At 41.2% G+C, this 20,843-nt stretch overlaps 1 protein-coding gene across 1 annotated transcript in view; it reads left to right on the forward strand.

Moving 5' to 3' along the window:
• Nucleotides 1-4,937: 4,937 nt before the first annotated feature.
• Nucleotides 4,938-20,843, forward strand: part of cdh23 (cadherin-related 23) — a gene marked incomplete at its 5' end in the record, with an annotated part of 174,404 nt that continues 158,498 nt past the window's right edge. The window contains 2 exons of the mRNA XM_080482426.1: nucleotides 4,938-5,022; nucleotides 7,712-7,786. Coding sequence (XP_080338552.1) covers nucleotides 4,938-5,022; nucleotides 7,712-7,786 — 160 coding nt within the window. The remainder of the gene's footprint in view (nucleotides 5,023-7,711; nucleotides 7,787-20,843) is intronic.

Raw genomic sequence — 20,843 nt, forward strand, 5'->3', positions numbered from 1 at the left:
TGTCTTTAATGAAGTTGGCTTCAGTGCAACTCTTGGCAGAATCGGATGCTCCCGACTTGATGCTGATACTCGTTCACAACATATATTCCAAAAAAAACAAAACAAGACACTTGGCCAAGGTTCAAGAAACTGAATTAATGATTGTATACCTTATAATTTAATATATTGAAAGTACCACTTCTCCTCTATGGATATAAAATTCAGTTCGCAAACAAAATATTCTCTATAACCAAAGAAACACACTATAAGGCTCCTCCGAGGTTACCCACCATGCTTTATTATGCCTAAAATAATCAAACTTCCACAATAGATGGTACAAAAAAAAACCTTACAAATCTCTCTGGAATGAAATACTGATAGAACTAATGCCTTTTCTGTATAGTGAATCAAAATATGACGTTATCAACATAATCATTTTATTTCCAAGTGGAATAAATAAAAAAATCAAAGTATGTTGTAAATATCTCATCTAATGACAACTGTTAATACATCTAACCGTTATATTGAGTGTTGTAATGTAAAAAAATAAATCAAAAACAGCCTCACAAAGATCTTAGTTGAATGTTTTGTGGGCAGGTGAGAAGCATTCTTGCTTCATTTGTCTCTGATGGAGAGCTTTGCAATGTCCTGTAGCATTCTGCGCAAAGCAACAGTCACTCTAGACGCACGTTCAACAGTTGCATGAAAAATTTAATAAACCAGACAATTATATGCGTATAGTAAAAACAAAAAGAGAAAAAATGAAATTCCATTTGCCCGGACAAGAAATGGCTGGTCAGGCGTCAGACAAGAAACTGTCCTTGAATTACTGATCCTTGAATCGCCTTGAATGTGTCCATTACGTGGCAGCATTTTAATCCACTTACTGATTTCAGAATAGAGCAGCTGGCAGAATCCTGTGCACACAATCTAAAACCAAACTAGATGCATAAGCATGATGAAATAAGAATGAATCATGGTTCACTTTGTATTTTGTGCACACTTACCCTGGAATTTTGTTAAATATTTAATTCCCCCCTTAACTTAATAAGGAAACAGTGAGACGTTTAATGGCGTAAAAACCTGGCGTTTATGTGCAGACTGGCAAAGAAAAATCAAAAGACTGACAAGAAACCTGCACTAACCTAGGTAACTTGATTATGTGTAGACGAAATGATGCATAGAATTGGTGTTTAGACATTGGAGAAAAACAAATGAAATGGATGAATTTTATGCAATCATATTTGAGATTGAGGTTTGTAATTTGCTCAGAGCAGCTGCTTACTTGGCTTACGCCTCAGGCAGGCTTTGACGGAGGCCCAGAGAAATGCGCACAATCCACGTTATAAATACAAACAAAACAAAAGGCAAGTAGGTCAGCGTAAGCACCTCGTCCTCCAGCTGTACTACTATACCTCTGCAGCTTTGTGTGTATGTTTCCTTTATTCGTGGGAGCGTTATATAGGAAATCATTCCGCTTCTTTGTGAGCGCAGAGCTCTGTATGGGGCTGCAGGACTGCTTGCATTTTTCTAATGCTGCCTCAGCCTGCCTCACCCAACATGCCTGTCTCAGCCAGCATCCATCACCCTCGTTCAAGCCGGTCATCATCTCTGGTACGTCCTTTAGCATTGAGAGGAAGGATTATTGAAGAGTCTGGAGAAGGTCGCGTGCGCCAAAAAAATGATCGGCTGGAGACAACAAAGCGATTACTTTACCTGCATGCAGCAAAAATGAAATTAGAAATAAATAGAAGATTTTACAACATTTTCATGAAGACGATTATTTTACAAATTGTGTCTTTTGTTTTCTATAAACATATTAAAGGGAGGTAAGAGTTAGCACGAACCCTTTTGCTCGGCATTTAAAAAAACAGGACATGTGAGACTGAAGAGGATGTTCACAGTTTTCTACAAATTGTTCTCAGTGTGAGTGAACTGGTCGGACTTAAATGATCGTCCCCACTTAGATTGATCAACCGTAACCCAGCTTCACAAAGGAACAAAGGGTGCATTCGGAGCAGAATGCTACAATATTGTTTATACACACACACACACACACACACACACACACACACACACACACACACACACACACACACACACACACACACACACACACACACACACACACACACACACACACACACGTGTTGGATCCCTCTTTACCTCAGATCTTCTCTAATTCTTTGTGGCATCGATTCAACAAGGTGCGAGACACATTCCTCACGGACTTTGTTCCATATCAACATGATAGCGTCATGTACTTCATTATGTGGATGTCCTGCTCCACCAAAGCCGAAGGGTTATCTAATGCGTGTGTGCGTGCGCCACTTCATTAGGTACGCTTGTTCAAATGTGTTAATGCACATGACTAATAAGCCAACCACATGGCATGAGCTCAAACCATGAATGGAAAATAAGGTGCTTTTAGGTGAATATCATTCATTCATTGTGTCATATGTATATATAATCCGGCCTCACCGCTGGAATTATGTTGTTCGTGACACCAATAACGGCTCACTCTGGCTGTGCAGCATAATACCGACAATCTTTTCCTTCTGATTTCACATGCAAGAGAAGCAATTAAATGTTCTCAGTCCAAAGAAGTGAAAAATATTTTGTCCACAAAATGGTTTTGTGTTGTTCAGCAACAATCACTTTGTGGTTCAGTTGCAGTGTAGCCAGTGGCAAACCAAATGATGAAAGAACTAAATCTTTTCTTTATGTAAATGTATCATCATTGGTGGTGTGTAAAAAACAACCAGCCTCACACTTGAGGTTGTGATCTTGTGCTGAACATCAGCATGATGATTTGCTTCAGTATTTGCTCTTTCTACTAATAACTGAGGACAAGAATCATCCCTCTTGAGTTATACTGTTTGAATCGTGTTAACATTAGGGTGTTTATAGATTTGGAATTATGAATACAACTTTGGGAAACAAGTTGTTGCCCTTTAGTTCTTCAATAAGTTAAATTTCCACAGCAGCTGCGACAAACATTTTCAGTGTTAATGTGACCAGCATGACGCAGGAAGCAAGTCCAGGTTGGTGTGGGGTGGGTGTGTTCAGGACCCAGCAAGAGAAACAAATGAATGTGTGTAAGCAAAGTAAGTGAGAGGAAAGAATGAGGAAAGAAAAAAAGTAGCAGACGTAGCTGTGCAGGTTGCATTGTTCCTGGAAGTGAAATGCAATGATGCTGAGGAAACAGGAATCCAAATGAAAACAAATGTGCCCATTCGTACTGACACACATGCACAGCTAATGTAAACGCACCCACAGACACGTATTTATACAATAGGCGATGACAGCCTATTCTTTACCTTGCATTTCTCTCTCGCTCACCTGTAAATTTTTGCCACTTTGTATGAATTGAATCCACTGCGCGCAGTATATCTTTAGGAGCGCAGCCGCGACAGGGCAGCGAGCAAGTAGCACAAAGCAGCATTTGTGTTGTACTTTATTGCCTCGCACAGTGGTTTCTGTACTTGATGTGGCTCTTTTTTTTTTCCTGCCATCAGATACCTGAAGGACAAGCAGGTCCGTTGCGGCATGCTTTTCGGCTCAGGCGGCAGCGTGGTGGGCTTTGGGGACAGGGGGGGGTGAATTTAGAGAGATAACCCTTCAAAATTAAATTGTCACTGAATGAGTTTGCTGACCAGCCAGGCCTCGCTGAGACGAGTGATGACAGTATAAAGAGGGAAAAGAAATGAGAGCGGGAGGGGAGACGATGGAAGTCAGAGGGGCTAGCCCTGTGTGAGTTGTGTCAGGACGGAGGAGGGGCTTATTAAAGCAAATGCGGTTTCCCAGACTGTAAGCTGAAGATGGATAGTCATCAATAAATCCATGTTGCTTTTCAGAGGTAATTAGTTTGTCTGCCGTGCTACAAGCACATTGTCAGTAAACACCTCTGAGCAAACACCCTGACCACAAATACATTGTGAAAAACCTTAATTGCACTCTCCACATGTTCAATGTCATTACAGGTAATCAAGGTGCAAATTGAGATGGAGTCAGTAGGGGGGAAGTTTTTTTGACAGATGGGGCGGGAGCGCTATAAGTAGAGAGTAAAAACATTAATTTTCACAAACACAAAAAGCTTTCCATCTTTTATAGCTGCACTCGTTGGTAAAATGTTAATGTATTAAATGTGATGAGACATAACTGACAAAACGGAAAAAGACAATAAATACACTTATGATAGCTTTTACTATCAAGATAATAGGATAGCCTCTATCACCTGGCAGCAAATGTCAGTCATTGCTTATGAGTCAGCCTTTTAAAATAATTAATTCTTTGAGTTTGCAAATACCAGATAGTGAACCAAAACATGTTTCTTGGTGTGAGTCAAACAGAACAAGGTTAGAGTTAACCACTTCATAGTCACACTTGAAAGGTGACAGTCCTGCAGTTCTCCTCCACCCCCCCCCCCCCCCCCCCCCCCCCCCCACACACACACACACACTGGTCTAAAAAACAAGGGGGGGCATGCAAGGACGTGTCTAATCCCGCCAACAGAACACAGCAAATCACACCCTGAGTGTAATTAATCTTGACCTTAAAGTTGATTTGTGGCACCTTTGTCACATCAGACTTTATATTATAGCAAACAATTAACAGTGCACCGTCTTGATTATGGCTATTAAACAGCATGTGTGCCATACTGTAGAGGGAGTATTGCTGCGAGCGTGTGTCTCCATCAGCACACCAACCCTTGAGCTGACACACACAAGAAAACACCTGCTTGAATCACAGTGGGCAGCAATATTTATTTTTTATTTTTTCTGTGTGCCCTAATTACACCGATCACATCTCCCACTCACTTACATGGTAATCACCTCACACGGAGGAGCTGAAATGTGTTTGGGAATTATGTGGCTAGACAGAAACAGCGATGTGGGTAATCAGCAACCAAAATAATTGTGGCTGTGTTTGGTTGTGTGTGATTTCAGGTGCCGGTGATGTCGTGGAGTGTGGGTTTAGGCGGCAGGATGACAGTTGCCAAGCTCCTCCTACCCGTCCTCATTCTCCACTCTTTTTGCGAAGGTGAGTCCCCAAGACTGTAACCAATGAGCATGTGTGAATCTGCAAAGAGTGGGCTTTAATTTTGTTGGTTGTGATTATGGAGCAGAGGAAACCATGCTGCATAATTTATACAGTATCGGAAATTCCTCCTATGGCTCATGCATTCCGACTTGAGTTCCTCCAGTGTGTCCTTTCAGTATTAGAGGATGGAGGCTTTACTTGGCAGCTGCTCGTGTGGAAGAGTGTGAATCTGAGGCTCAATAATTAACATGAGCATGTTCAGTCAGTCAAGTTTCCTGAACAAAGGGAGAACATTTTGAAAAATAAATGGGGCATCAACATTTAAGTGCATCTCTACCTTTGTTAGTCAAATGAAGCATTATGAATTAATATGGTGTTCCTGTCACTTTATCAGTAACTTGGTAAAATCTGAAGAGAGACTTGGGTTTGATAGCAGACCTTTGCAGTGCTTCTCAGACTGCCTGCTACAATCTCTATTAACTGAATACTATTTCCACATAATGCACCATTTCTTGACATCTTCACATTTTCCTTTCAGTCCTGCACATATCCTGATTCCTCGTATGTTATCTCTCTGTCATGACATCAGTCTGTACTTTCATTTTCTCTGCTCGTTCTCCTGGTCTGACATTACATTTCCGTCTGAAGAGCTACTTAAAAATACTTCCCCCTCTTGCGGAGTGTTTCTCTGAGGGTTGGAAAGAGGAAGATGTAGTGAGAAAGAGCTCTAAAAGTCTCACAGTGACAGGCAGGAGATACCTCCAATCACACATGAAGCAGTGAGGAAAGTTATTTAGTGAATGCCACATTCTCTTTCCATCAAGCACAATGAGTTCATCAAGGCTTCGTTGAGTTCTCCAACCTTTCTTTCCCACCTAATGTGTTTTGTGAATGCCTCCCTCCTTCATCGTTCGTTTTCTCCGTGGTTGTCCCTTACTTTGTCTTACTAACCCATGAGCCCATTTACCATGTGTCCTATGTCCCTGATCCAGCAAAGTGGTCCAGTCATTATTTGCATGATTATTATGTAGCCGGATTCTGTCTACATCTGACCATCCAAGCCAAAAGCAGCACCTGACTGTAATTAAGCCACAGGTATAGACAGGAGATTATTAGCCCCCCCACCTCCTCCTCCTCCTCCTCCTCTTCGCCACCTTCCCACCTGTCAACACGCTCCGTGCTCTTGGCTCTTAAGTGCCATTACTTACAAGCCAGAGATGAGCATCTTCTTCCACGTAGATGACCTGGAATGAGAGCAAGTGCCTGCGTTCAGAACACCGATTCGATCAATCAAACAGTCTGACTTCAAACAGGTTGCCTTCTCCCTCCTCTTCCCATGCCTCACTGTCTCTGTGGTCTACAACCCGGCTCAGCTGATCAAAGACCAATGGCTTTGTTCCCTGATCTTTCAGAAAAAAACTGCTTGTATTGCACTGCCTTCTGACTCTGCAGAGGCCTGCCCCAACACCGAAGACTATTAACCCTTTAACACAGCCTCTCACAAAGAGTAGCGCCCTTGAAGTTTATTTTGCCAATAATGGTCTAGATTAAGTATTTGCCCCTCACCTGAACCATTATTGTGCAGCAGAGGTTGCAAACAAGTTGAACGCACGTCACAATGTGAACTGATCATAATGTTTTGAATTCAGAACAGGATATAATAGCAGAAAGGAAAAGTAGCAAACTTGTGAGGAATAGAGAAAAATATGAATCTTCAAGGGGGCTGACATGTAAATGGCTGCTGTGCAATCGTAATATCATTGGAGAATCTTTTGAGTGAATGATTGACAACCTCATTAGCCTACTATTACCCTTCAAAAAAAGAAAAGAAAATACATCATGAGGCTTGGAGAAGATGTGCATTAGACTAAATGTTCTGCTTATTTACGCGGAAATACAAAGATAGGACAGTCTCAAGAGTTAATACTCTTATTGCACTTGATAAATTGTCTAATTACTTATTTTTGGCTTTGCTTTGCTCTGTTACGTTGACTTGTTTTGTGTGTTTATATAAAAATTTGTTGTTTTGAATAATCTCATTTGTGCCCACATGTCCGAAATAAACTTTTCAATCACTCAATAAATAGAAAGATCCCCTGCTTCTAAGGTAAAGCATAAGACAACCAAAGAATAAAGATGGAATTGAATGTTTCTTCAATTAAAATCCATTACCTGCCGTCAACAAAGCTCATGAGCAATGACCTGAACAGAGCTCAAGTTCTTACGTAGTTTGTGAATCCAAACTACATAAAAACTGGTTTTATTTTTCACAACCTGAGTGCCAGGTTGCCTTTCCTATGTGATCATGTCTGAACTGAATACACTGCATACTGAATATAATGTATTTAATGTCTGTTTGCTGAACAGGAAGGCTCCTATTGTTGGGCATCATTGTCTTGGGGAGAAAAAAAAAGAAAAAGAAAGATAATCAAAACCTACCAAACATCAGGTTAAAATTATTAGAATTATGCAAAATCCATTCATCTGTATTCTGAGCGTGTTTGATCTGAGCAGGGGAACAATATTCTAGGCGCCATTCCAGCTAATGTTAGACAAAAGACGAGGTACGTGCTGGCTTCCTGTGCCTGTAGAACATTATTGATTATAATATATATGCATATAATTATGGGATATATTTGGCTCAAACCATGTAGAAATCAAAAATGACTTTGTTTTCTCTACTCCACAGGCTACAACCAGCCGCCACGGTTCCAGAACTACTTCTTTTCAACCTATCTTCTCATCTACGAAGATACACCCGTCGGTGAGTCTCTGAAGTGTCGACTTGTTTTGTTTGATGCATCTATTGGGTCTGAAGGACAGTCTCCCAACATATCTTTGCTTCTTCAATGTCTTCACTGCACAGCAATACTCTGTCCTTTGTAACCCCTGAATATAAGCTCACAAAGAAAAAACAAGTAAAGAGATGTCACAACAAACACTGACAGTGAGAGGGATGGATGTCCTCCAGTGGGAAGTGTGCACATGTTTCCATGTGTGGAGTGTTTCATCTTTGTGATGAGAAGACTGGAACCTTTTTTTTCTACTGATTTGCAGCAGAAGCAGTGTGGTCCGAACACGTCCATGTCAGTGGGGATCAGTGAGGGAGTTTGTCCAGATGTGGCTTTTCGCTGATAATACACATATGTTGTTGGATTTGTGTGACATTTAACAGGTTGAATCCGATTCTTCTTAGTTCTATTATTCCCTTTCTTATTTATTTATTTATTTATTTATTTTTTTGGTTGCCATGATTGACGGGGCAATTTGAAGATGTCTGACTTTTCATCATCTTTGAGGATGTCAGTAGCTTGGAATTAAAATCCTTTATATTGGATTGATTTTCTGGAGGTTTGGCGTTTTCTTTTTTCTTTTTTTTTTTAATCACACGACCTTTACACCCTGCCAGTCCGTCAACAGTCCTCCTCTGCGTCTCAGAGGGTCCGTTGATGTCTACACCCCTCAGAGTTGTTTTCTGTGAGCAGTTACATCTCTTGGGCATAGACAACCTATCATTTCTTTCAGTTTTTGCTTTTTTTTTTTCCCCCATAAAAGGGGTCATGAAGGTTCAAATCCACCACCAAGCCTCTATCATCATCACTATCCTAGTCATCCTCCTGTCCTTCGTCTATTATCTGTCAATATCGTCTCCATCATCATCTCAGTTTAATGTTGTATTACAGCAGCCGGATAAGGTTACAGAAACCCACAGAGCTTACAGTAAATCATCATCATCATGACTGCAAACACCATTGCCCTCATAGTTGCCCAGTTTGGCATCGCTGTCCCACAAAATGAGGCAGGTCTTGGCAGAGGGCCATTGCTTCATAAAGTCAGCTGGTGTTCTAACCAGTGAAGGGCATGGACGTGTAGCTGGGTGGCATCACTGATTCTCCTAAGCACTCTGTTCAGGTTGCCCTCTGGCCATGAATCAGTGTCCTCTCCTAAGGCAGCTGGGCTTTGCTCCAGTAAAGCCTTCCACTGGTCCAGAGAGCTGTCAGTCATGTCCTTGGCCCGGCCTGTAATGGCCTCCCTCTGTGGTGTGATTGTGAGCGCGGACTGAGTGATCAGACAGTAACAATTTGTCAAGATTATTGTTTATTAGATCAGCAGATGTCCTTATCTAGGAGGTCCTCCAATTCATAAACACAGAGACGCCCACACACACACAAACACGCCAGCTTGTGAGTCATATGTTAGTGTGTGGTGTGAGTGGAGGATGTGACAGAGTGAGGAATAGCATGCGACTCTTTTTCACACAAAACACCCACGTTTCCTCACTCACAAACTGATGACTTATCAGAACTGATGACTTATCCCCCCAACCGGTCAAGGCGGATGGCCGTCCTTCCAGAGTCTAGGGTCCGCCCCACGGTTTCTTCCTGAAGAGGGAGTTCTTGAACTTCTCTCCATGCGAGGGAGTTTTTCCTGGCCACTGTTGCTTGTTACACCTGCTTGCTTTGGAAGGGTTTAGTTGGGTCCTGTTGTACTCTATCATTGTAAGAGCGCTTTGAGATGTTTGTTGATGTGATTTAGCGCTTTACAAATAAAATTGAATTGAATTGAATTTAGTGCAGCGGTGCCCAACCCTGGTCCTCGAAGCCCCCTGTCCTGCATGTTTTAGCTCTCTCCCTGCTTCAGCATACCTGAATCTAATGATGATGTCATCACCAAGGTTGTGGAAAAAGCCCCATAACGAGCCCCTCATTGCAATCAGGTGTGTTGCAACTGGGAGAGAGCTAAAACATGCCGGACAGGGGCCCTCCGGGACCGGGGTTGGGCACCCCTGATTTAGTGCATTGGCTTAATAGAGTAGCCCAACAGCAGCTTCAGTGCTGACTTCAATCTTATTCTTGATTTAACTAGAGGAGCTGTGTGAAATGTATGTATTTTCTCATCTCTCAAAGTTCAGTGCAAAGATTACTCAAAGAATAAAGAAATCTTAAATTGGCCTCTCAGGGCACAATGAAGGCAGTTCAATCATTTTCAAAAGTGTATGCATTCCTCAGTACCTAATTTGATTTATGATTATATCACAAATTTGACAAACATGGATGAGCACCTGTCTGGCTGACCTGACCCCAAATCACACTGCAAACTGATCAGGGCCCACAGCCACTCCGACTGGTCTTGTTGAGTTACTAGAGAGGTCATCGTGCTTTGTCTCGGAGGTGATGTAATGGCACATGGTTCAGGTGAACAGTTCGTGTCAAGTGACACCAACAGCTCGCTTGTGAAATAGTCACGCCACTGACGTGTGCACGATCGGACCATTGATAAATCAAGTTTAGATGAGCAACGCAGGCTATCCTCAAGTGCAATTGGTCTTTATGCATGAGCACGCACTGACAACACTATTTGGCCTCATAGGCCGTGTATCAGCAACTTCGGCTCATGCTCCCTGAGCCAGTCGCCTCATCTCTGTATCGCATGCAGAAGCACATTGTGCACATTATTTATCAGATAGATGAGGGAAGACATCCAAACATAGATATTTGATCTGAGGCCACCAGCTCCTCTTCCTGCTCTGCAGCAAGAGGTTTTATTCAACAACTGATACAATGTATGACACTGCAAAAATCTATTCCTCCAAGACCCAGTGGCTATTTTGTGATTTATGCATGAAAAAGAACATGGATTTTTGCCAAATTAAAAAAAAAAAGTTATGCAATATTTGTAAAACCCCCCCAAAAAATTTAACACCTTTAGTGCTTAATGTCAAATTAATGTATAAAATTTTATTTATAGGCTTTGAAACATATATTCAAATACAGTGTGACCCCTCAGTCACACTGGGTGTGACTTTGGGGAGTCACAGGTGCACTGCAGCAGTCAGTGATTCACGGTCATTCAAGACAATGCTTGTGTTTCCACCTGGAGCAGAATAATGCAATGTGCATTATACATAAAAGCCACAGCAAGTTGTGGAGAAAATATTGAGTCCGGTTGGAAGTAGCCACTAAAAAAAGGTATCCAGTCATTTAAATTCCAACATCGCTTTATTCTTGGGGCAGGTACCTACGACAGGGCAGCCGCACAAAAAACAAGGTAAAATGACACAAAATGATAAAGTCACCAAGCTCCTCTGAAACATGGGAATTGTAGATTTACATGTGATGGAAGGAACACAGAAATTTACTCCAGTCACAGCTGGAGCAAATTCAGGGCAAGAGAAAGAGCACTGTTACTTTGAACCACAGACACTGTCATCATTTATTTAAAATGTCCGCAATCATCACAATTCCCATTGCAATTGCGGTAGCCAACAGCATGATCACACATTCACCTAATATTCTGCGGCTGTACTTCACAATATTTATTTCATGTGTGTTGGAACAAAACTGTGTGTGTGAGTCCATTTTCAGGGTGTGTTTCTATATTTCATGACTTTTCGCTCCATTCAGGCAGTGGGATCATTCACTGTTAGAGAGGGAGGGCAGCTTATCCAGTGAGCTGATGTTTAAATGCAGTGGCAGATAACGGTGTGTGTTGTGTCAGGAAATGGGATGTGTAATTAGACTGGGAGAACACTTTGATTAAACGCTCTCATCTCCTAATCCACTTTGCCCTGATTTGGCAGATTAAGCTCTCTACTGAGTAATTAACTTGTGGAAAGACAACATTTGTTGAAAATAAGAAACTACCACACTCTGCTGGAAAGGCTTTGTGCATGTCTTGTAGTTTTCTGCCAATTGAGCATGAGGCTTTTCTGAGTGATGGAATTTTCAAAATGTATCTCATTTACAGTACGGTAATTTAAAGAAGATAAGTTATTGTATACATTCATTCAATTCTTTAAGCTGGGGAGGAGCCCTCTGAAGAGGGGACAACAGGAGGGAAGCTGCCGGCTCTATTCTTATATGAATTAAAGGATTGGTGTGAAGGTTCATTTTGTCATTTTATGCCATCTATATTCATTGTTATCTGATGTAGCCTAACAGTTCTTAAAGTCCCTAAAAAATACACTGTGAAGAACAAATTTTCTATTGTCAGTCGATCAAACGTTTAAAAAAAAAAAAAATGTGCTGCTTTTTTTCACACCTTTATGACAATCAGCCTTCTATGGTTGAAGTTAATTTTGTGCTGCTAAATCAGCCCTGACCCATGGAGGCATGAAGTTCACTAAATCTCTGCCGGAGTGCAGTGGTGTCGATCATCAGGATGTTAGCAGATCACACCAATTTGAAGAATCTAAAGGCCACACCAAGTCAACACCACAAGTTGTGATTCTTTTCTGGGCAACTCTTGGTTTGAGCTACTGAATAAATCAGTTTCTTAACACAACAATGCTCAAATCATCACACTGCTGCAGCAGCTTGTTTTCTTTGCGAAGTACAATTCTTTGCAAAGTGTATCCAAGGTGCTATGTTTTATTACCAAGTGAGCGACACAAACGCCACTTGATGTAAAAAAACAAAAAAAACAAGGCTGCGTTCTTCCATAACTCCCTGGTTTCTAGTGCTAAAATGCTCTTTGTTGTTGCTGAGATAGGGGTCATTTTTGACATCTTGACTGGTATGTGGCTATAAATGCTGCATACACATTTACAATATTGGGTGTGCATTCCAGATTGTGCAAAATACTCGGGGGAGTTTGTGATAGTTCACCGAGTTGTGGAGGAACCACACAGGGAGGCAGAAGTGGTCTTTCTCAAGAATTCAGGCTATATCGCATGATGAAAAAAAATACAACACAAAACTAATAAATAGAAAAAAAATACTACACAAAAAGGACGAAAGGGAACCAAGCCCAAAACAATGGCCAGGAACTACGTCTAGGCTCCCAATCAAACTAAATTCTGTCATCCCTCCTTAGGCAGGCAACATAATTAACCAGGAGCATCTACTGCAGCCCTTTGATGCCTGTTGGCCCTCCCATGATACCGAACCATCGACAGAATCAATCTACTTTACTTTGAGTTGCGACAAATGCGCCCACAGCAGCTACTCATCAAACATCTTACAGTTTCTCTAAAGTCCTAAAATAGCAGAAACCCAGGGAAATCCAAGAGTTTACAATTATTAACACAATTAATGCGAGCTCTATTTTCTGCCGCATGTTTCATTTCCATTCAATTCACCGTAAAAGGATTACAGACCTCTTTCTTCCCTGTTTGTCAGTCAGCCCTGGAACCTGCTGAAGAGCGGGAGAGAACACAGAGCCCATCAAACATTTTGGAAGCAAATGAACAAACAATAAGAACAAGGTTGTTATGTGAGTGTCTTTCGATCTTTGGGACCAATGAAATGGGCGTAAAATGATGACAGTAGGTTTATTTGCAAACAATCAATCAAAGAGTGGACATGCTAGGCCAGCAGGCCATAGCCTGGACTGTCTTACTGTCACTCCAGTCCAACACCAGGCCCAGAGCCTGAGGACAAAGGGTGGACTTTCAACCCACTCACAGGGCCGGACTTTATGCTAAGAGATCAATTTATAATACGCAGTGTTGATTTGTGTCTGAAAATGTTACATAAGCGTTTATGCTGCTGCTATTGTGGAGAATCCCTCAACTGGCTTGCCCCGACATTTATTTGCAGAATTTATTATAGGGTAGTGTTTGTGTTGTGTCTCTAGGTGTACTAATGTCTGCATCTCATCTGTTGGTTTTTTTGAACACTCCTGTTTGCGTGCGATGGTATCGCTCATGCTGATTTTCATTTGATCAGCCGCAAAACGCATCCAAACTGGCACAATAAATTTGCATAAGCATGCAGTTTAGCCAAATAAGATTTACTTGCTGCAAAATTCATCTTATTCACCAACATATGCCACCATAAAGAGGTAATTCCTTTTACTCACTTCTCCTGTCAGTGGTCATAGTCTTAGTGGATGTACATATAGTGTAAATGTTTTATCCCATTGACCTAGAGAATGTTTCCAAAGGGCCTATTACGTGCCAATCTTTCCAAAATATTCAGTTCTTCCAGAAAAGTGTGGAACCCTGAGTTGTAGAAATCCGAGTTATACCGATAAGCCAATAAATGTCCAAGCCTCATGTCTGAACTTCTTCTCAACCCTTTATTTGCCGTGCTCCCCTCTGCTCCCTCGCAATTTCCTACCGCCACAGTAAATACTTTGCACTTTTAATTAGCTCGATGGCATTCCCAATTCAATAATAATTAAAGAGCAAGAAGTAGCCCTTAGGAACAAGTTATTAAAGTCTTCCCCTAAACGTGTTGATAATGGACGATCTCCTGAGCCAATTCCCCCTCTGTCAGCTGCTGAGCACTCTCTGTATTAACAGTGGCTTGTCAACACTGTCTTCTCTGGAAAATCTCTCTTCTTCTGCTGGCTATCTGAGTCACTATATTGACTACGTTAGCTTGTCTAGCACCATAAATAAAGCCATATTCATAGCTATTGATGGCTATTGGAGATTGATAGTGTTCCGGTATGAATGGATCTTTATCTTGATTGGACTAATGCTTCCTGATACAGAGGTTTTTATCTAATATCTGAAAGCGGAATAGGCTATAAAGCAGTGTGGACATCTTTATCTGCTCAATTAGTTAGAGACCTTTCAATTCATAGAAAAATGGTCTGATTTTAATCAACAATTCAGGAGTCATCCCTCAATTAAATATCTGTGTGGATCAGTATTTGGTTAGGTTTGCCAGCCACTCTCTTTCAGACGAGTTTGATTAGAAAAAAAAAGCTGATTGTGCAAACTGTAGGAACATCGGACTGCTTCAGTTTAGGCATAATTAGTGGACGGCGGGCGTGAACAGCTCTCTGGAGTTTGCCCCATAGCATCTCTATTTGATTCAGCTCTGTGTGTTGACCAGGCCACATTAAAAGCTAGATTCTTATTTATTGAAAGTATTCTGTATTAGAATTACTTCAAGGTTTAGGGTCATTTTTTAATCATGTTTCAGTATCTCTCAACTTCTCCTGAGCTTCAGGTGGTTGAAAGCCATCCTGACCATACAATGTAATAAACCTTGATAAAGTTTGAAATAATTTCACCCAAGGGTCCAGATCCTGAGGCAACAACGTGCTGAACATATCTAATTGGATGATTTCTTGCTTTATTGTATTTTACCCACCTTATTTGAAAAAATATTCTTCCTCTTCTAGCTTCTGTCTTCTTTTATTATTACAATTGTGCTTTGGTCAAATTTAAGCCTTGAGCATTTCAGGATCTTTGGATCTGCTTTCCAACAATGGTTCATCTCTTTTCCAGTACTGTAGTTCTTCCATGGTCAAGGTCGGTCAAAAACAAGGTTGGCTGCCTCTCTATCACTTTCATGGCATCATTGTATGATTTGAGTCTGTTATTATTGAGATGCCACCCCTTGTTGACTGGAGGTGTATAGTGCATTTACATGTTGTTACGCTATGTCTATCCTGCAAGGAACGTATACTTCTATATATTGTATTTTATGTTGGTGACATTCTGGCATTTAGACATCCTGGATCTGTTGTATCTTCCCCTTGATGTCTGAAAACCTAAAATCAGCCCAGGTTGCTTTTGTGATTTGTTCTTCACAAGTTTTAAATATTTAGATTTGCCTTCAAAATGTCATGGTTCAGGATTTTACACGCGAGACCATTTCCCATATGTATTTTGCCAGCAACTGTTTGTAACCGTCTTTCTGCACAAGTGAGGAACACTTTGGAAGCAGACGTGGCTGTTTTTAATGTTATGTATATGACTACAGGAAAGACAGGAAATGTGCTTTGAGGCTGTTCACCTCCTTGAGAGGTTGTTGTTTTAAGCACTGGGGAATTCATATTATATTCCCCATTAGTCGCACCTACCTTGAGATGAGGGCACTCGGCACAGTTTTTTTTTATTCCACTGATCAAATAATTGGCCTAACCATTACCTGCTTTGAGAGAAAAGTCACCCTACCTGGCTGACACTCCTATTGCAAATTACTAAATGATGTTACACTGGATACAAACTCTGTGCCTTTACATTAATTTGCTTTATGATACATTGCATATTATAGAGAGCATTTTTCCATTTCTTTTTTCATACTGAGGATCAGTTCTATTGCTCCAATGCAATATTTCCTGGTCTATTTGGGGAAAATACACTATTTACAATTGATGAACAGGAAAGCAATAGCGCATGCTTGATATCACATGCTGTAGTAACAAAAACAAAGCGAGTGCTAGGTGGAGTAGTGGTTTGTACTTTACGTTTGCCTTACATTCAGAAGACCTAGGTTTGATGTGAAGTTTGTATGTTTTCCTCTTGCCTGATCTCTTGTTGGTTACTGACAACCTATTCAGGTCGGGCTGAACTTCCACTGAAAGAGCCTCCAGTTTCAAATGAAATTGGATGAAGTGTCTATAAAGGATGGATGGATGAGAACATTTAGACATAAAATCTACTCCTCAACACAAATTTCATTTGTAAATTATCTTGATTACCTCCATGTACCTAAGTTAATGTTTCACACTTTATGGAAGTGTTTCCTTCAATCAGGTTTCAATGTTTTTAAGCACTTTTTAATTTGTAATTGTTATTATTCCAATGATCTTGCTCCTGATCTGGCTAAATACAGACTTAATTAAAAAAAAATCTAAATCTAAACTAAAGATAATAATACCACCTTTTTCATTGAGGAATAACACCATAAACATTATTAGTATGGCTATTACCATGCCCGTTTGACACCACTTTCCAACAAGTTATTCCATCTTTATTTTCTATAGAGAGGAATTCCAAAGCTTTAATCTGTATATAAGAGTATATTCTCTAGGTTTCAACACAGGGGCTGGAAAGTGGAAAATCTCGAATGGGAATAATAGTGTTGACCTTTCAGAATGAGTGGGAATCCATAATTTATTTTAAATAAGACTTTTTAGATATGGGAGAGCATCTCACCACACTGACAGAGTATTTTGCAGAGTACGGGAACACATCCAAGAATATTTTAGCTGTCCTCCACACAGCAGATATTCTGGAGCAGAAACAGAGAACATTAAAGGAAAAATAAAGAGAGATGAGCAGTGATAAAATGAAAAGGTAATTAGGGTACTGTCAGGAGAAGAAGGAGGGGGCAGTTCCTCTGTGAGTTGATTCAGTGATGTTTTGGGGGTGTTGGATTGTATCCAGGACTTTCTCTCCCCGCAGGATGCAGGCTTCAAATATTTGTTATAGTCTGACTGCAAGCAGGGCAGCACATCGGTCTGTTTTTACTCCCACTTTCAGCTTTCATTTCTCTAAATTGCAATGCACCGTGTGTGTGTGTGTGTGTGTGTGTGTGTGTGTGTGTGTGTGTGTGTGTGTGTGTGTGTGTGTGTGTGTGTGTGTGTGTGTGTGTGTGTGTGTGTGTGTGTGTGTGTGTGTGTGTGTGTGTGTGTGTGTGTGTGTGTGTGTGTGTGTGTGTGTGTGTGTGTGTGTGTGTGTGTGTGTGTGTGTGTGTTTCTGCATCTCTGGCAACTGCCGCCGTATCTGTCGCTCTTGGTGAGCTTGAGTTGGTGGATGCGCAGTGTGCACGAGAGTGACTGTCTCTGGCTGTGCAATTGTGTCTCGGTTTTATAAATCCTATCTACCAGCTGCAGACTTGAAGTATTCCTTCCTGTTGAGGTTTGAACCACCTGATCTCAGCAGGAGATGAGTGCTAACATGTCCGGGAGATATTCTTAATGACTGGAAGTTTTTCCTCTCCACATGAAGTGTCCACGCCTCCCTCACTTTAGGACGGGGACACACTCGACGTCCGTACTTTCCGTGACAGCTCTCTCCGCTGCCATTGAGCTGTGGCATTGACACTCACAATGGCTTCCCAATAATGCCAGCCGACTGCCATCCATGAGGGACCTCTGTTTTGGTTTAGTCAATCATCCCTTATCTCTCCTCGGTGGTGCCATGCACCCCCCCCCCCCTCCCCCTTCCCTCCCCCAGGAAATAATGGGGTCCACGGTTCAGCGGTGTCTGCAAACACACCATCCATCATGACGCTGTGCTCTGCTATATTGTCTGCACTTACCCAGCACGTGACGTGTTAGTGTTATTATGGCTCATGCAAAACACTCAGCACTCTGGCCCCTCATTGCAACACTGCCTCTGAGTTTAAGCAAGTGCAAAGCATCCTGCGCACATAAATACACTATTTTAATTTTCACCACTCTTCACGCATTTTCTTTTCTCTTTCCTGCAACCTGATATTCTTGCTTCCCTGTCAACACTGCATTTTTTCTGTTTAAATTAGAGACAATGCTAGAGGTATAATGAGAGTTGCCAGTGTTTTGTATATTTTCTAAGTGATCTTTGGATTGTTTTCAGTTGTTTGAAGTGTTTTTGAAACTTAATTGCAATCCTATACTTTGAGTACACATTTTGCAGCATTTTCAGGAAATTCTACAAGACATGCTGCAACAACAAATATACAATATATTGAGGTGGTGAGCTAGAATAAACAGACACAAAATGAAATCCTGATCAGTTTACATGATGTATTTAATGGAGTTTAAAAATGTGTGGAAAATTGAAAAGTATTGATCAATGACGTAAGTAGTTAGGAACAAATAAACCTAGTCCCACCTTCTTCCCCATACAAGCATATTAGAGAACATACACTGGCTGACAGCCAGTATTTCAGTCGATAATTCAGTGTAGAAACAGTTGTTGAGTTTTTTATATCTCAACTTTAAACACAATTCACAGTTTGTGTGTTCAGTGTATCAGAACAGTGTTTTCATTTGCGTAGTATCATGTGTGTAACCTAATATTCAGAGCTTCACATCAAAGTAAATCTTACATACTGTTCTGTGCTCGCATAAATCAGCCAACGAATGGTGTTTTCACAGCATTGAACTGGTTGTCTAGTTTCCTTTTTAAAATAGTGGAGACAGTAGAGCTGTGTGGCAGCTGAATATTTCTTTCAGCTGCCATATTGTTATCAAGATGTGTCAGTCATGCTTCAAGGATGTGCTGTAAAAAAGGGAAATAAATAGAATTGCGTTGAGGGTGGATTGTGGGGAAAAAAAAAATAAAAAAATATCACAAACCTATCTACTGAGCTTCTAGCTGAGCTGGAGAAATGTTGATATACAGTACTCCTGAACAAGTACCACTACAACTGGAAGAAAGACACCAGTGGAAACAACGAATATTATGAAAACAATATGGATTTTTTTAAATTTGTTTTAAACCTTTTAAAACAAGCTAGTAAAAGAAAGCAGCAGTCATGATGTCAATTCAATTGGTGTCTTTGTATTGTGCTGTAGGTATGATGACTAAGATTAGAGTAATTGCAGTTTTAAAAGTCACCACAATGTAGCTTGAGCTCTTATAGATGTTACTCCATTGTGTACAAAACTCACACACACACACATGCAAACTCCACACAGAAAGGCCCAGCCCAGACTCAAGCGCACAACGTTGAACACACTGTGTTACTGTGTATGCTTGGTACTTGGTAACTAAAAAACAATCATCCTAAACTCTGACAGAAATACAAAAGCTCTAGAGAGTAGCTTGGTATCACAGTTTTTCTGACTTATTTTGTTGACACCATCAGAAGATTGACAACATTGTTCACAGCCACATTTGTTGGCTGGTGTCAGAAAGCTGAAGCCATGAAGCTGAACTTTAAATAAAGGTAGCAATGATTCCTGACTTAATTGAACAAAAACATTTATATAGCTGAACTCAAATCCAATTCCCTTAGACCTGAAAGATCTTGAACACATCAGTGTCGTTAAAAAAAAGCAGCAAATGGGTACAAAAAAGGTCCTCGTTGACTAGATTTTATATAAATAACAGCACAATGATGTTTTAAAAGAATATCTAACTATTCAGCATGCTGGGTCAGCCACACAGACCAGGATATTCTGGACACTTTTTGTTACTGCTGAGACACTTTGACACTTTACGCTTTATTGATCCCTCACTATCTCCTCACCTCCTTTAAAAAGAAATACCGCTTCTCTTGTGTGGCCTGTTCCGTTCAAGTATGCCTGCGTTATGACCTGAGAGTGAGCAGGGAGAGACAAAGATCCAAGAGGTGGGAGTGTGAATAACTGGGAAGTGTGTGCGTGTATGTGTGTGTGGGTGTGTGTGAGATCTCTACGGGTTGTAAAAGTTAATTGAGATTGTCTGTGAGAATGTGGCACGCCACCAAGTTGAGCAGCGCTGCCAGGACGCCCGGCGCGGAGCTGACAGCCGTCGCTGTGATGGTGGCAGTGGTTAGATTACCTGACCAACCACAGTTGTACTCTCATTGAAACAATACAGAACTCTCTCCTCGGCTCCAAATGAAAGTTGGGCTCATCTGACATGTTTCTCCATCGGTTTCTGTCTGGCTTAAGGCATGTGCACACTAGGATTTAGTGACATTGGCTTTCGTTGCAAGGCTGTGTATACTCACTCGTGAATGCTTTAGGTTTTGTGTGCATGTGCGTGCGTGTGAGCGAGAGGCGGTGGGGGATCAGACCCTTGCAATCGATAAAGACAACACCACGCTTTCCTGTGGTTATTCACTCTATCATTATTTTCATTACCTTAAACGCTCAGCTTCAAGGTTTCTTTGTATTTTTTTTTATTTCCCATTTAAATAACAGTTCCACATTTTACTATTTGTTTACCTCAACGTGTGTGTGTGCGCGTGCAATCGTGTGTGTGTGCGCGCATTACTCCATTCTCCTGTACGGAGAGAGGTGCATTGCTGGGTGGCAGATCAGCTTCTTGCAGCTGCTTATCTTGCCCAGGTGGGTCACGGCTGATACCTGCCTGAGCCACGCAGAGCAGCTAACCTGGAAATTGATGTTTCACATCAGCGACCACCTCTCTCTGCTCCACCGTGGGGGTAGCGGCAGAAATAAAGGCGAGGGCTGCTGGGGAGTGGGACGCATATGTG

Source organism: Lipophrys pholis, assembly GCF_963383615.2.
Source record: "Lipophrys pholis genome assembly, chromosome: 15".
NCBI classification, from domain to species: Eukaryota; Metazoa; Chordata; class Actinopteri; order Blenniiformes; family Blenniidae; genus Lipophrys; species Lipophrys pholis.